Source organism: Hyperolius riggenbachi, chromosome 11 (assembly GCF_040937935.1).
Source record: "Hyperolius riggenbachi isolate aHypRig1 chromosome 11, aHypRig1.pri, whole genome shotgun sequence".
Classification (NCBI taxonomy): Eukaryota; Metazoa; Chordata; class Amphibia; order Anura; family Hyperoliidae; genus Hyperolius; species Hyperolius riggenbachi.
Window position 1 is genome coordinate 159667542 of NC_090656.1, and position 14506 is coordinate 159682047.

A 14506-nucleotide genomic window follows, 5' to 3' on the forward strand; every position below is an offset into this window, starting at 1 on the left:
CAGAGCACTTTATATTTATACAGTGATATGGATAGGTGTTTTTTATCACCATGTGTCTGCCTTGCAGTATGAGATGGAGATTATTTGACATTATCCTGAATACATTTATTCAGAGGGGGAGTGACCCAATTACATTTGAATTTACCTGGGAGATTTTATATGATTTTAATTTTTAGGTCTTGTTTGACCTTACAGTAAAATACATTTTTCATTAGAGACCATAGTGTTGTGATGATTTATTCCTGATAGTTTGGAACTGTATACCTGATGTGGCTTTGTCTTTTTTTTTTTTTTTTTTAGGTCTATAGCACTCTTCATGCACTTCTATTTCCATTAAAGGGGAACTGAAGAGAGAGGTATATGGAGGCTGTCCTGTTTATTTCCTTTTAGACAATACCAGTTGCCTGGCAGCCCTGCTGATCCTCTGCCTCTAATACTATTAGCCATAGCCCCTGAACAAGCATGCAGCAGACCAGGTGTTTCAGTGGTTCAGACTTATAAGTCTGATCTGACAAGACTAGCTGCATGCTTGTTTCTGGTTTTAATCAGATACTACTGCAGAGAAATAGACCAGCAGGGCTGCCAGGCAACTGGTATTGATTAAAAGGAAATAAACATGACAGCCTCCATATACCTCTCTCTTCAGTTCCCCTTTATGTATGTGGATATCTACGTCATTGTTGCACTATGCACTTTTTGAATGAAGAAATATCTTTCATTGTTTATTGCTATACACTTAAGCACTTTTTGTACTTGTGAGGAGAGATTGCAATTTATTGTGACAACAAAACCTAATTATTTGGTTCTGTTCTGTTGCTATATCTACACCACAGATTACACTGTCTTATTCCAATACATTGGCTGCGGTGACAATTTAAAATGATCCAGCTAATTTAGATTACCACTAATAAGAGACCGCTACCTCTAGGTTATTGAATATTGATATATACTTCTATTATGCTGTGAAGATGTTATATAATTGCAACTATATCATTTAATCTACATGCACTTTGGTCCTGCTGTGTTGCTGAATCAAGACTACAAAATTATATTGTTTATTCAAATATTTTTCAGGTTGTGGTATCTGATTTAATTGACTCAGCCTTTTCAGAATACAACTAATGTGAGGTAGTTACCAGTGTTGCTTGCAAATTTTCGCCACAGTCGCATTAAAAATCCCATTTTTGATTTCACTGAATTTTCTTAAAATTAGCTTAAATTTTCGCAGTTTTTGCCCAACTGCGAAATTTAATGGGGAAAGTGCCATATTTTCACCCAAATATTACATTTCGAAATTAAGTGCTATATTCGGACATCTGCTTAGCATGAAAATTCGAAAATTGATAGGAAGTAATGTCTTCTCTCCCCATATTAGGCCTCCCATGATTCTTAGCAGCACAACTGACCCAGGAACCATATGAGACAACAGACAACCCCGACTATTAGGGCCCATTCACACTTGAAAGCACAAACCGCCGACGCTTACCGCCAGCGTTTTGCATGCGTGATTTTTCAGCAGAAAAAAAAAAATCAATGAACACCGCAGCTATTTTTCCACGATCGCGTTTAGCGCTTCTATAGCACTGAAACACGATCGATGGGAAATGGCCTGAAAATGGTGCAGGCGACGCATTTGCGGCTCGCAATTTTGGGTGATTTGAGGCGATTACCGCAAATCGCCCAAGTAAGAACAAGCCCATAGGGTTTAATTACACTAGCGTTTTCAAAAGCGCTAGCATTTGAGCGGCTTGCCGAAATCGCCGGCAAAACGCTCAAGTGTGAATGGGGCCTAAGACTAGCTCTCTGACACACCAGCCTCTATTGAGAAGAGTTAGCAGATGTGATAGGGAGTAGAGAGCTTAGCTAGCTACTGCTCATTTATTTGCAGTCTACTGTGTGTTTGTGGTTTGAAACTCTCCACAAATACAAGCTACAGCAGGCTGGATTGTACTTGTATTCTAAAACAAAAAGTCTTTTTTTAGACTTTTTCTCTGTGCTCAGTGGATTTTATGTAGAAGCAGGGGGTGATATACTGTTACTGATCACTGTGTGTCTGTGCCACAGTGCAAGCTACATACTAGATATCATATCAGTGTAGTAGTACATCTGTGCAAAGTTTATTTCCTTTTAAAAAATGCATTTCCTTTTAAGCAATACCAGTTCCCTAGCTATCAATGCTGATCCTCTGCCACGAATACTTTTAGCTGTAGACCCTGAACAAGCATGCAGCAAAAGAAGGGGACCCCCAGATGCCCGGCCACCCCCTTCCCAGGAGAACTGAATATAGGGGTACAAAGTTCCCCTTACCCATTTCCACAAAGGGTTAAATGAAATAAAAACAGAAATAAAAACCAGAAATATCTGGAAACCCTGTCAGGAAATTCATTGCTTTTTTTTTATATAAGTAAATGTACATTACCACTAGGTTTGCTACAGTAACTGTCATTTACCTCATTTAAATGTATACTTTTTTTTTTTCCCTTTGAAACTTAGAGTTTTTGAAAAAATCGATTTTTAAGTCTTTTTGAATTTTTTTTTCCTCTTGTAACCACTTATCTCCTTAATATACCCTACAAGTTTGGTAATTCTAGCTTGTAAGGGGGCTTAGCTATTAAACGCAAAAATAGCGGACATTAGGTGAAAATAAACACGAAAATATTTGGGCGAAATTACGCTGGTCGAAACGAAATAGTAATATTTTCGCAAAAATTTGGCGAAAAGAATATTTGCATTTTCGCTCATCACTGGTAGTTACCTATACATAGCAAGAAGTTCTGAATCAGGATGATACCATTTATTGGCTAACTTAAAATAATAAGATTAAACTAGCTTTTGGCTGACTAGCCTTCGTCGGGCTTCAATCCTGTTTGCTTACAAACTGATGGAGCAGACCGCTATATACATGCATCATCAAAAGGGAATACATTGATTTTTTTCAAGCATAAACACAAAGTCATTAAGATGCCTTAAAGAGAAACTCCGACCAAGAATTTAACTTTATCCCAATCAGTAGCTGATACCCCCTTTTACATGACAAATCTATTGCATTTCACAAACAGACCATCAGGGGGCGCTGTATGACTGATATTGTGGTGAAACCCCTCCCACAAGAAGCTCTGGGACCGCGGTACTCTGGGCAAACTGCCACAATGTAACAATGTTCACAGACAGGAAATAGCTGTTTACAGATGTCTGTAACAGCCAGAACAGCTAGAAACAGCTACATAACCTGCCCACAGTAACAATGTCACCATGTAATACATGTCAGAATGTGATTCTGGGAGAGGAAAGATTTTACAATGAGCAAACACTGACTAAATCATTTATACATAATTATTGTAAAAATGAAGCACTTTTTTTATTACATTATTTTCACTGGAGTTCCTCTTTAAGTGAAACAGAACATCTAAATGGGATGAAATAAGACTCTTTGTTTACACAATACCCACAGAATTGGGAGTCAAACTGTCACAGAGGCATCATAAATTCAAAGTTCACAAGTTTAGCTATACAGGCTAAGAAAGAGTTCTGGCATTAAAGATCATTAGCCTTTATACCAGTATAAAAAGTTTTTGTCCTTATTTAAGCCTTTATGTATCTATGTATATTGGACGACAGGACCTGGGCAGTGCCTGTCTTGTTTTTATTTGGTTTTAACCTCTAAATGACCGCCTCATGCCAATTGGCTCCCCAGGACCGCGTAACGCCAATTGGCGTGAAGTCCTGGGGCGGTGATTGCAGAGGATCACACGCGCATCTCCGCTCCGCTCCGCTAGTAGTCTGCCAGCGGTAATTGCCACTAACAAACTGTTAGACGGCGAAACCGCCATCCATTTACATTGTACAGCGCTGCGATCTACAGCAGCGCTATACTGGGGACAGCCGTGACACTCGGCTGTCCCCCTGGGAGGCTCAGAGAGCAATCGGCCTTCATAGGCTGATGTCTATGAGAGCCGATCTCTGTGATTGGCTGGCGGGGGGGATGGTGGGGAGTTTTTAAAATAAAATTAAAAAAAAAAAGCAAAATTAAAAAAAAAAAAAAAACACGAACAAAAAAAAATAAACACTACAGCAGTGATCATAAATCACCAACAGAAAGCGCAACTCTTAAAGCTGCAGAGTGTAAAAAAAGAGTGTAAAGTGTAAAATGATGCGGACAATTGGCTGCGTGCTGCCGCCGACTGGCTGAAACTACGGGACCCGGAACTGGCTGAAACAGGAAGCGGAGGACGGCGGCGTGGGAGCGATCCGTGCGTATGGGGCTGGAGGAAGCCCCAGGTACGTACAACTTTTTTTGCTGGCGTCTCTGGTTCCCTTAAAATATTGAAAGTTGGGCAGCTCTGTCCTTGTGCAGCGATTAATTCATAAAATCATATATAAGTTTGCCTGAACTCAACTGACACCTTAAATTATTATACCCTCACCTCTGTACGAGAGATCAGTCCCATTAAAAGTACGTAGCTGATAATAATTAATTAACAATGGGAGAGATCATAGGTATATGCAAAACTTGAAAAATTAGCTTTATTGTGACTCCAACTCCATAAACATGCATCCAAATTAAAATCAATTAAAATTTGCCTGTATTAAGTGCATCACCATTCGCACCTCCATCATACACCACACTCATTCACCCCTAACGGTACCTGTACCGATTTGGCCGTATCTTCAGAGAGGGGGCGAGAACGTTAATAGTGCACTGGTATGGAGAGCCAAGGGGAATCCTCTTCAGCATGCAAGTTAGGTAAGAAAAGTCCAGATAGTCTCACCACATGTCGTCCTCTAATTAGATTACCACCACTGCGATGTCTCCGATAGGTTAGGACCATGGGACAGCAAGGCCCTCAGGCAGCCGCTCTGCGGTGCTGCATTGCAGCGGGGAACGCGCACTGATGCCATATCTTTCCAGCGTTTTTTGCAGCCTTGAGGAGCGCTCCAGGACACGTGATTTAGGCCCGCGATTAATTCATAACACAAGATAAAAATAACCTTATTTTTCTTTTCTGATACAGATGTTAAATCATTGATCTATACAAGAGGTAAAGGCCATTGCTGCCACCATGACTGGGAGCTATGAGTGGCAAAATTATTTTTAATGCACTTATTCCTAAACAAATGCACCTGCACGAATAATAAAGACACATCACAAAATAACAGAGTTGAAATGTTTTTAAATGTATTATTCTGGCATCCTGCAATATATACACAATTTGTACAGCAAAGTAAGGTCACAGTCTTTATCTCAAGACAACTGGTAAGAGGGGTTAAATCCTCCATGTTAAAGTTCTGGAATGTGTTTAAAAGAATACCTCCTCTTCTGGGTCATTGAATCCTTCCATTAGGAACCTTCCCTTTGAGAGTGAGCAAGTTTTCAACTGTGCATCCATAATTGTTTTAATGCTACTGAATATTTAATAATTTAAAAGCAAAAAAAGTCTACAAAAAAGATTAAAATAAGAAAGCAGTTTGTGTATAGAGGAAAAAGGAGTCTGGTTGATCCTCTGTCTTCGTTCGATTTTAAAGCAATTCCAGTAAGACACTTCAGAAATGTCAAGAATCATATTTACATGCCCAATTCACTTCCATACTCAATTACATTTTATACATTGGCAAATGATATAACTTTTGGGTATATGTAACAATCTTTCAGCCAAACGTCCATAAACAAATGTACAATTACCCACACACACGCCAAACATACCCAGTTACCAACTCTATATTTTTGCAGGATAGGATGAAGTTTGTCTGCTAAATATATAAATGGTAACCTTTCAGTGGCACAACACAACAAGTTGTGATATCATACTAGGTCCAGCTCCCCCGCATAAACAAACAAACAAAATACACAAAACTTGCATTCCTTGCACACAAGTCACAACTCACACGTGCATACAGTGACAACCCTGCCTTTTTCTCAGTTGTTTAAGAGAGTGTCTGTCTCGAGGAGGCATGAAGCAAGTTATTAAAGGTTTGAGGTTGCCTCATGCTAGGAACACTACAAATATTATAAAAAATACAATAAGTATGAGAAATATCTTGATCATGAGCCAGCGGTTTGATGTGACAGACTGAAAGTACTTCAAGATTTCAGAATGCGCAGCTTCTACATTGAGTTGTGTCTCTTCGACATTTCCATCAATCCTTAGAAGGAAAAAAAAAAAGTAATGTAATAAACAATGAAGCAAATGGAACATATGAAAACATAGCAAAAAAAAAAAAAAGTTAAAAGTAAAGAATTAGCTCCTCACCTCTGTATAGTTTCTTCTTGTTCTTTCACCATGTGAGCGAGCTGCTGAAAGATGGAGCCAAGTTCTACTATAGTTGACTCTATGTTCTGCATGGTATCTGCTCGGCTCTGAATATAGGAATCCTGAAGAAGAAAGTTGCATTTCAGATTCACAGGATTATCAAAATCTTTTTATATTTCCTTTCATAGGTAAATGCCCCCGGCAGCCTCTCCCTTGTCGCCAGAGACAGGCATCAGTGCGCAGGAGCTGGCATGGTGGGCAGTGGCGCGCATTTTAACTCGCCTCCTCCAGGATCCAGATGCCGGCAGCCAGTCTCCTTCCTGTCCTCAGAGTCTCTGCATCCCTCGGGTGAGATCGCCGTTTGTCGTCATGACGACAGACAGCAATCTCACTACAGGGTTACAGCGCCATCTGGAAAAGGGAGGGAGAACTGCAGCGCTGGGGCCTGGGGAGGTAAGTGCTGGGGCTGCTGCAAGCTCTCTAGCAGCATGGTTTATCCCCCAGCTTTAGGGTCTAAAAGCCTGCCCGTGCAGCCACTCGCCAATGCTCCGGCCCCGCCTCCGGTTCACTTCTGGAATTTCAGACTTTAAAGTCTGAAAACCACTGCGCCTGCATTGCCGTGTCCTCGCTTCCCCTGATGTCACTAGGAACGCACGGCGCAGGCACAGACCATACTGGGCCTGCGCAGTACGCTCCTGGTGCCATCAGCGGGAGTGAGGACACGGCAACGCAGGCGCAGTGATTTTCAGACTTTAAAGTCTGAAATTCCAGAAGTGAACCAGAAGCGGGGCCGGAGCATTGGGGAGTGGCTGCACTGGCACAGGATGTCTGTGGGGGACCATTAGAAGCCCCGGTTAACTTCAACTCATTTTCCTCTGACCCCTCCTACAGTGTCCCTTTAAAGTCTGAAATTCCAGAAGTGAACCAGAGGCGGGGCCAGAGCATTGGGGAGTGGCTGCATGGGCGCAGGATGTCTGTGGGGGACCATTAGAAGTCTTTGACCTTTCAAAGAATTAGGTACTGAATAGGATTCATAGTCCACTTAAAAGGGAAATCCAGAAAGGTAAAGAAAAAATATCAATTCACCGCTAGTTACCGCTGTATAGGACGCTCCAGATAAGTCGCACCTAGGTTTAGAGGGCAAAAACCAGGGGGGGGGGGAAACTTGGTGCGTCCATGTTCCAGGAGCGTCTTGTACATATTCTCCCCCAACTGGTGTCCTCCTTTGCCCCAATGTTTTCTCCTGTTTTCCCTTCTGTTCCCAGAGTGTCCCCTTCTGTCCCAGCTTCTGTACCCAGTGTGCCTACTCTTTACCCCTCTGTCTGCTCCATTCCGTGTATTCGCTTCCTCCCCTCTGCCTCTGCTCCCCCTGTGAGTGGAAGTGTATAGCAGCAGTATCTCACCTAATCCATGGGACCCGTGGGGATCACAGAACTCTTCCCTTTTGCACTTCTCTAATAACGGCTTCTGCTGATGACGCAATCAGCACAAGCTGTTCATTAGGGGAAGTCACGCGAAAAGGAAAAAAAGGTCTGTGATCCCCACAGACGCCATGGATAAGGTAAGACACTGCCGCTATACAGGAGCAGGAGCGGAGGCAGGGGGGACGTGGACCACGCAGGGGATTCAGGGACAGAAGGGGAGCCGATGCAGGGAATCCCCGACGTTGCGGCAGGTCGGCGGTTCGTATCAGCCGGAGTTTCATTCGTATCGACGGGCTTTGGGGTAGAAGGAAGACAAGCAGGAGGTGCTTTGCTGGGGTAACTTCAGTTATTCTCTAGATTTTGACCTAAAGAAACAGCTTTAGGCCATGAAATGCATTCTCATTTGTGCTGTTCCTTGACTGTGAAAGTACATTTATAATAAATCATGCCATTGTACAGTCAAATATTGTGAATGTTTGATTGTACTATGTGCAGCAACTTTAAATAAAAATAAATAAAAAATCTACATACAGTAGAATCTCATAGTAAACCTCTGGATATACAGTAGCAATAAAAAGTAGGTGAACCCTTTGGAATTATATGGATTTCTGTACAAATTGGTCATAATATGTGATCTGAACTTCATCTAAGTCACAACAATAGACAATCACAGGCTGCTTAAACTAATACCACACAAATAATTAAATGTTTACATGTTTTTATTGAACACACCATGTAAACATTCACAGTGCAGGTGGAAAAGGTATGTGTACCCTTGGATTTAATAACTGGTTGAACCTCCTTTGGCAGTAATAACTTCAACCAAATGTTTCCTGTATTTGCAGATCAGATGTGCACAACGGTCAGGAGTAATTCTTGACCATTCCCCTTTGCAGAAATGTTTCAGTTCAGCAATTTTCTTGGGATGTCTGGTGTAAATCAGGCTGAGGTCAGGACTCTGACTGGGCCAGTCCAGTAGGCTTATTTTCTTCTGTTTAAGCCATTCTGTAGTTTATTTACTTCTATGCTTTGGGTCGTTGTCCTTTTGTAGCACCCATCTTCTGCTGAGCTTCAACTGGTTGGCATACGGCCTTAAAAGGAATACTATCGATACCCAAGTGTTCTAAAATGACAGTGTGCAAATGTCCAAGTAGTTGTGTAAACATTTTCCTACTTTTCATGTTAAATATCAGAGGCAAAAACTGTAATTTATTGAGGGTAGGATTTAGCTTTATTGGGACAAAACTATTGCAGAAGGGGTGTCTGCTTCAACGCACAGCCAGAGTTGCATATCAGACTACAGAAAGCAAATGTCAAACATATCAAACTCTGAAAGCAAAAACAGTATGAAATGCTGTGAGAATTAGTTACATTTCCTCTTCTCTCTTCAGACACGTCAGTCAGAAACACAGGACACAGGAGCTGCAGCTGTTGGGAGCTCTCTTCTCTGTCACACACAGAGCTACACAGAGTTAACTGATCAAGTGTGAGGGGAATTTCCCCTCTCCTCATGGCTCAGTCTGCCGTCAATTTTGGCATCAGTAAACTTTGAAAGTATTTTGCTAACAGTAAACAAAGAGGTTGCTACTAAAATGTATACACCAGTACTTAGCAGCACTTCCCAAACAATTCCTATGTCAATTGAAAAAAATATGTGAAACGATAGTATTCCTTTAAGGTTCTCCTGCAAAATGTCTTTATAAACTTGGGAATTAATTTTCCTTTGATGATAGCAATCCATCCATGTTCTGACGCAGCAAAGCAGCCCCAAACTATAATACCATACTTTACTGATGGGATGAGGTTTTGATGTTGGTGTGATGTGCCTCATTTCTCCACACGTAGTGTTGTGGGTTTCTTCCAAAAAACTCAACTTTGGTTTCCTCTGTCCATAAAATATTTTGCCAGTACTGCTGTGGAACATCCAGCTGCTCTTTTGCAAACTTTAAACATACAGCAATTTTTTGGTTGACAGCAGTGGCTTCCTCTGTGGTATCCACCCATGAACTCCATTCTTGTTTAGTGTTTTACGTATCATAGATTCACTAACATGGATGTTAGCATATGCCAGAAACATTTGTACGTCTTTAGCTGACACTCTAGGATTCTTCTTTACCTCATTGAGCATTCTGTGCTGTGCTTTTGCAGTCATATTTACAGGAAGGCCACTCCTAGGGAGAGTAGCAGCAGTGATGGACTTTCTCCATTTATAGACTATTTTTCTTACAGTGGACTGATGAACAGCAAGGCTTTTAGAGATACTTTTTTTTTTTGCATTACATTATCTTTATTTTCAATTTTCACTTTTTACAAAATGCAATACAAACATTTAACCCATAAACGGGAAGAAAATCTACATTAATACTTAGGTAGGAAAAAAAAAGGGTGATTGCATTATTACATATACCTGCTACTTCTACTACATCTCTTCTTTCCATACCATACTCCATACTTCCTTCCAGTTTATAATATACACACCCACCAAAACTCCCAATACATATCCCTCTACTATACACAATTATCAGTCCCCATCATCATCTAATCCATCCTACTCCTCTTACATACAATTGTGTTCAAAATTATGCAACTGAAATTGAGTGTTTTGGCCAGTTTCATGTTTAAAAGCTGTTATAACTGGAAAAGGATGTTGTACTAAGTATGAATGTCACTTGGGGGTTGAATAAAACTGATTTACACTCTACAGATCTGACCGGGACCCACTTCTGGCAAAACCAAAAGGTGGAGGACTCTTTTTCTATATTAATGATAGATAGTGCACAGATGTTACAGTTATTAAGAGGACATGCTCGGCTGGGCTGGAAACACTCTTCATAAACTGTAGACCCTATTATTCACCCCGTGAGTTTTCTTCATTTATTTTGGTTGCCGTGTACATCCCTCCACAAACATGTATGCAGCCTGCGCTCCAGGATCTCGCAGATCAAATCACCGAGGTGGAAAGGGAGTACCCAGATTCTTTTTTTACCATACTAGGGGATTTCAACAGTACTAACCTTTCCAAAGAACTCCCCAAATACAGGCAGCACGTCACAAGCGCAACTAGAGGAGGTAAGACACTTGCTCACTGTTACACTACGACTAAGGACTCGTATCACTCTGCCAGCAGGGCAGCTTTGGGGAACTCTGATCATACTGTTATACAGCTTATCCCAACATACATCCAAAGACTAAAAACTGCCAAACCTGTAGTGACCACAGTTAAGAAATGAACTAGTGAAGCTGCAGAAAAACTGCAGAGCTGCTTTGATTTAACTGACTGGAATTTATTTAAAGAATCCTCCAGTGACCTAAATGAATACACTGACGCTGTGACATCATATATTACCTTTTGCGAAGAGTCCTGTATCCCCACAAAAAAGTGCACCAGGTACAATAACGATAAACCCTGGTTTACATCACATCTTAGGAAGCTGCGACTCGATAAAGAAAAGGCATATCGTACAGGCAATAAAGTCCTCTACAAAGATGCGAAATACAAACTGCAGAGAGCCATTACCGATGCAAAAAAAAAAAAAAAAGATTATTCGCAAAAACTTGAGGAAAAAATTTTCTAATGCCGACTCATCCACAATATGGAAATCTCTGCATGAAATTACCAGCTACAGGAAGAATAAATCTTCCCCCTCACTACATAACCTGCAGCTTGCAAATGAACTGAATACATTTTATTGCAGGTTTGACACTACCAACAAAAGCCAAACACAACAAGTCAATTTGCATCTCTGCAACAGGCAAACTGAACACTCTTCCTGCCAGCCAATGTCTCCACCCCCTGCGGTGCCTCAGCATCTACACAACACAGGAGGCCAGACACAATCTATTGACCTGTCCCCATATGTGCATGCTCTAACAATATGCCAATCAGATGTAAATAGATTTCAGTGGGGGTTGAATAATTTTGAACACAACTGTATATAGAACCATTCACCCTTTACCATTCTCTAATCTTTTCGAGATACTTTTATAACCCTTTTCAGCTTTATGCAAGTCAACAATTTTTAATTGTAGGTCTTCTGAGAGCCCTTTTGTGCGAGACATCATTCATATCAGGCAATACTTCTTGGGAAAAGCAAACCCAAAACTGGTGTGTGTTTTTTATGGGCAGTGCAGCTGTAACCAACACCTCCAATCTCATCTCATTGATTGGACTTCAGCTAACACCTCACTCCAATTCGCTCTTGGAGATGTCAGTCTAGGGTTTCACATATTTTTCCACCTGCACTGTGAAGGTTTACATGGGGTGCTCAATAAAAACATGGAAACATTTAATTATTTGGGTGGTATTAGTTTAAACAGACTGATCGTCTATTGTTGTGAAGATCGGATCACATTTTATGACCAATTTGTGCAGAAATCCATATAATTCCATAGGGTTCACATACTTTTTATTGCTACTGTAGTAAATTCAGTCCTCAGGTCCCAGCAAAAACGTCTGTATAAATATACAATGTATAACCCATTTTGATATAGTAAACTACTTTTCCTGGTCCCTTGGAGTTCACTAAAAAAGGGATTCTACTTACTGTATCACCTAGGATAAAACCCGGGCGAAAAGGTTCATTGCATATGGGCCACTGAGAATTTGAACACTGAGGAAAACAGAAGCAGATACCACAGCAGAAATAAAATAAAAGCGTGTATAAGGGTGAGATTTAGGTCTTTTTATTATTATCTGCCCAAATGAAAGGCAGACAATCTTTGCTGTGATAAGAAGGACTTACCCTTTATTAAAGGGAACCTGTAAGAAAAAAAAAAAAAAGTTCCCCTGAGGGGTACACTCACCTCGGGAGGGGGAAGCCGTAGGGTACAATGAGGCTTCCCACCCCCGTGTAACTGCAGGCAATCCAGCCCTGGCTCCCCCGAAGTGTCCCAGAATCCTCCCTCGACAAGCGCAGACTTATTTACCTTTCCTGACTCCAGCGGGGGCGCTGTTGCAAAAATAGCCAATCTCCGTCGGGTCCGCTCTACTGCGCAGGTGCAGGAGACTTGCGCCTGCGCAGTAGAGCATGCCGACAGCGATCGGCTATTTCCGCCCATCTCTGAGCGGAGAGCCGATACTGTGCCTGCGATGGAGCCGGGAAGGTAAATATTTACATCCCCGCTGTTCGGGGAGCTTTATCTCCACGGTTGTGCGACCGAGGAGGACAGGAGAAGCCTCAATAGGATCCGGAGGCTTCCCCCACCCCAGGAGAGTACCCCCCAGGAGAGGATTTTCTCATTACAGGTTTACTTTAAGCATCAGTTAAGCAACTTACAAATATGTGAAAGGTGTATGCAGACATGATAGGAGCAGGTTTGCGGTATTAGCCATACTTTGTATTTGGCGTGTATTCCCCTTCCAAGAACTACCAAATTTTTCAGACCATAAGACGCTCCTGACCATAAGATACACCTAGTTACAGGACAAAAGAAAAATGGAAAAAAATATACTAAAAACGTTTGCGTACATGGTGCAGGGGCTTGGTGGATCTTCTCCCCCCAATTATTTAGTCCCCCTTGTACCCTATATCGCCCTAGTACATCTCGTGTTGTCCTCTGTCGCTTTGTGTCCTCCTTTGTCCCTCTTCTATCTCATTTCTACATGAGGACCTTTGCTGCATCCTTAAAGGGGCCCCGAGCAGTAACTAAAATCAAAACTTTCACTTACCCGGGGCTTCCTCCAGTCCACTATAGGCTGCGAGGTCCCCCGCCGTCCTGACTCTTCTCCCGCTGGCGGCTCCATTGCCGGTGACACCCAGGCTTGGCGCCCGCTTCGCGTTATCGCGCCGGCGTGACAATACTGCGCATGCACAGTTTTCTCTCTCTGAACTGTGCATGCGCAGCCAGTACTGTCACACTGGCTGCCGCGATGACGCTGAGCAGCCGGCGTGATGACGCGAAGCTAGGAAGGGTCGGCCCGACACCCGACCCGGGTGTCACCGGCAATGGAGCCGCCAGCGGGACACGCAGAAGATTCAGGAGGATGGCGGGGGAACTCGCAGCCTACGGTGGGCTGGAGGAAGCCCTAGGTAAGTGAAAGTTTTGATTTTAGTTACTGCTCAGGGTCCCTTTAAACATCACAGTATCATTCATTCATTCTAAAAATAATCAATAATATATTGATCCTCATCTCAGCGCACAAGCCATCTTTCCTGCATTACCAAAAAGTATAGATATTGGTAAATTATATTTTAAGATCTCAATAAAACAAAAACAGTAAAGCAGCCTTTCACATGACTGCATGACCTCTCATGCTACACAGCTCAAATTAAGCAGTAGCAGTTTTAATGACAACCAGTACTACTTTAGTCTGGCTTGCCACTGAAGCTAAAAGATTATTCAAACAGACAGTGTCTATAACACAAGAGCAGGTAGCCACAGTTATCAGCCTACACAACCACACATTGTGTCAAAAAACAAAACTGCATTTCAGTAGAGGTCTGATCGCAAATGATAGAATCGGTTTCCAGAAGATAAATACTGCTGTAATACTCATAAGATGCTCTCAAGTGCACTCACCAACATCTATCATAACATGCAGAGCCCTAGGAGAGAGGCTCCAGACATGCCTGCAACTGAGCAGTGCACAGCCTTGCCAATCACCGCTGCCCACTATATGACTGGCTCTGATGGTCTTGCTGGCGGGAGCTGCAACGCCGTCAATGAGCCGATCACTGAATTCACTGTTACTAAGCAAGTTCAGTGATTGGCTCAATGATGGTGCTGTGGCTAAGCCAACTACAACATCAGAGCCAGTCACAAAGCGGGCAGCCGTGATTGGCAGGGCTGTGCACTTCTCAGCTGCAGGCATGTCGGGGAGCCTCTCTTCTCGGT

General features: G+C 42.2%; 1 protein-coding gene across 1 annotated transcript in view; it reads right to left on the minus strand.

The window, feature by feature from the left end:
- Positions 1–5154: 5154 nt before the first annotated feature.
- The window catches only part of STX5 (syntaxin 5), a 70911-nt gene continuing 61559 nt past the window's right edge, over positions 5155–14506 (minus strand). The window contains exons 10-11 of the mRNA XM_068261438.1: positions 6249–6370; positions 5155–6141 (exon numbers count right to left, since the gene is read on the minus strand). Coding sequence (XP_068117539.1) covers positions 5982–6141; positions 6249–6370 — 282 coding nt within the window. The 3' untranslated portion in view covers positions 5155–5981. The remainder of the gene's footprint in view (positions 6142–6248; positions 6371–14506) is intronic.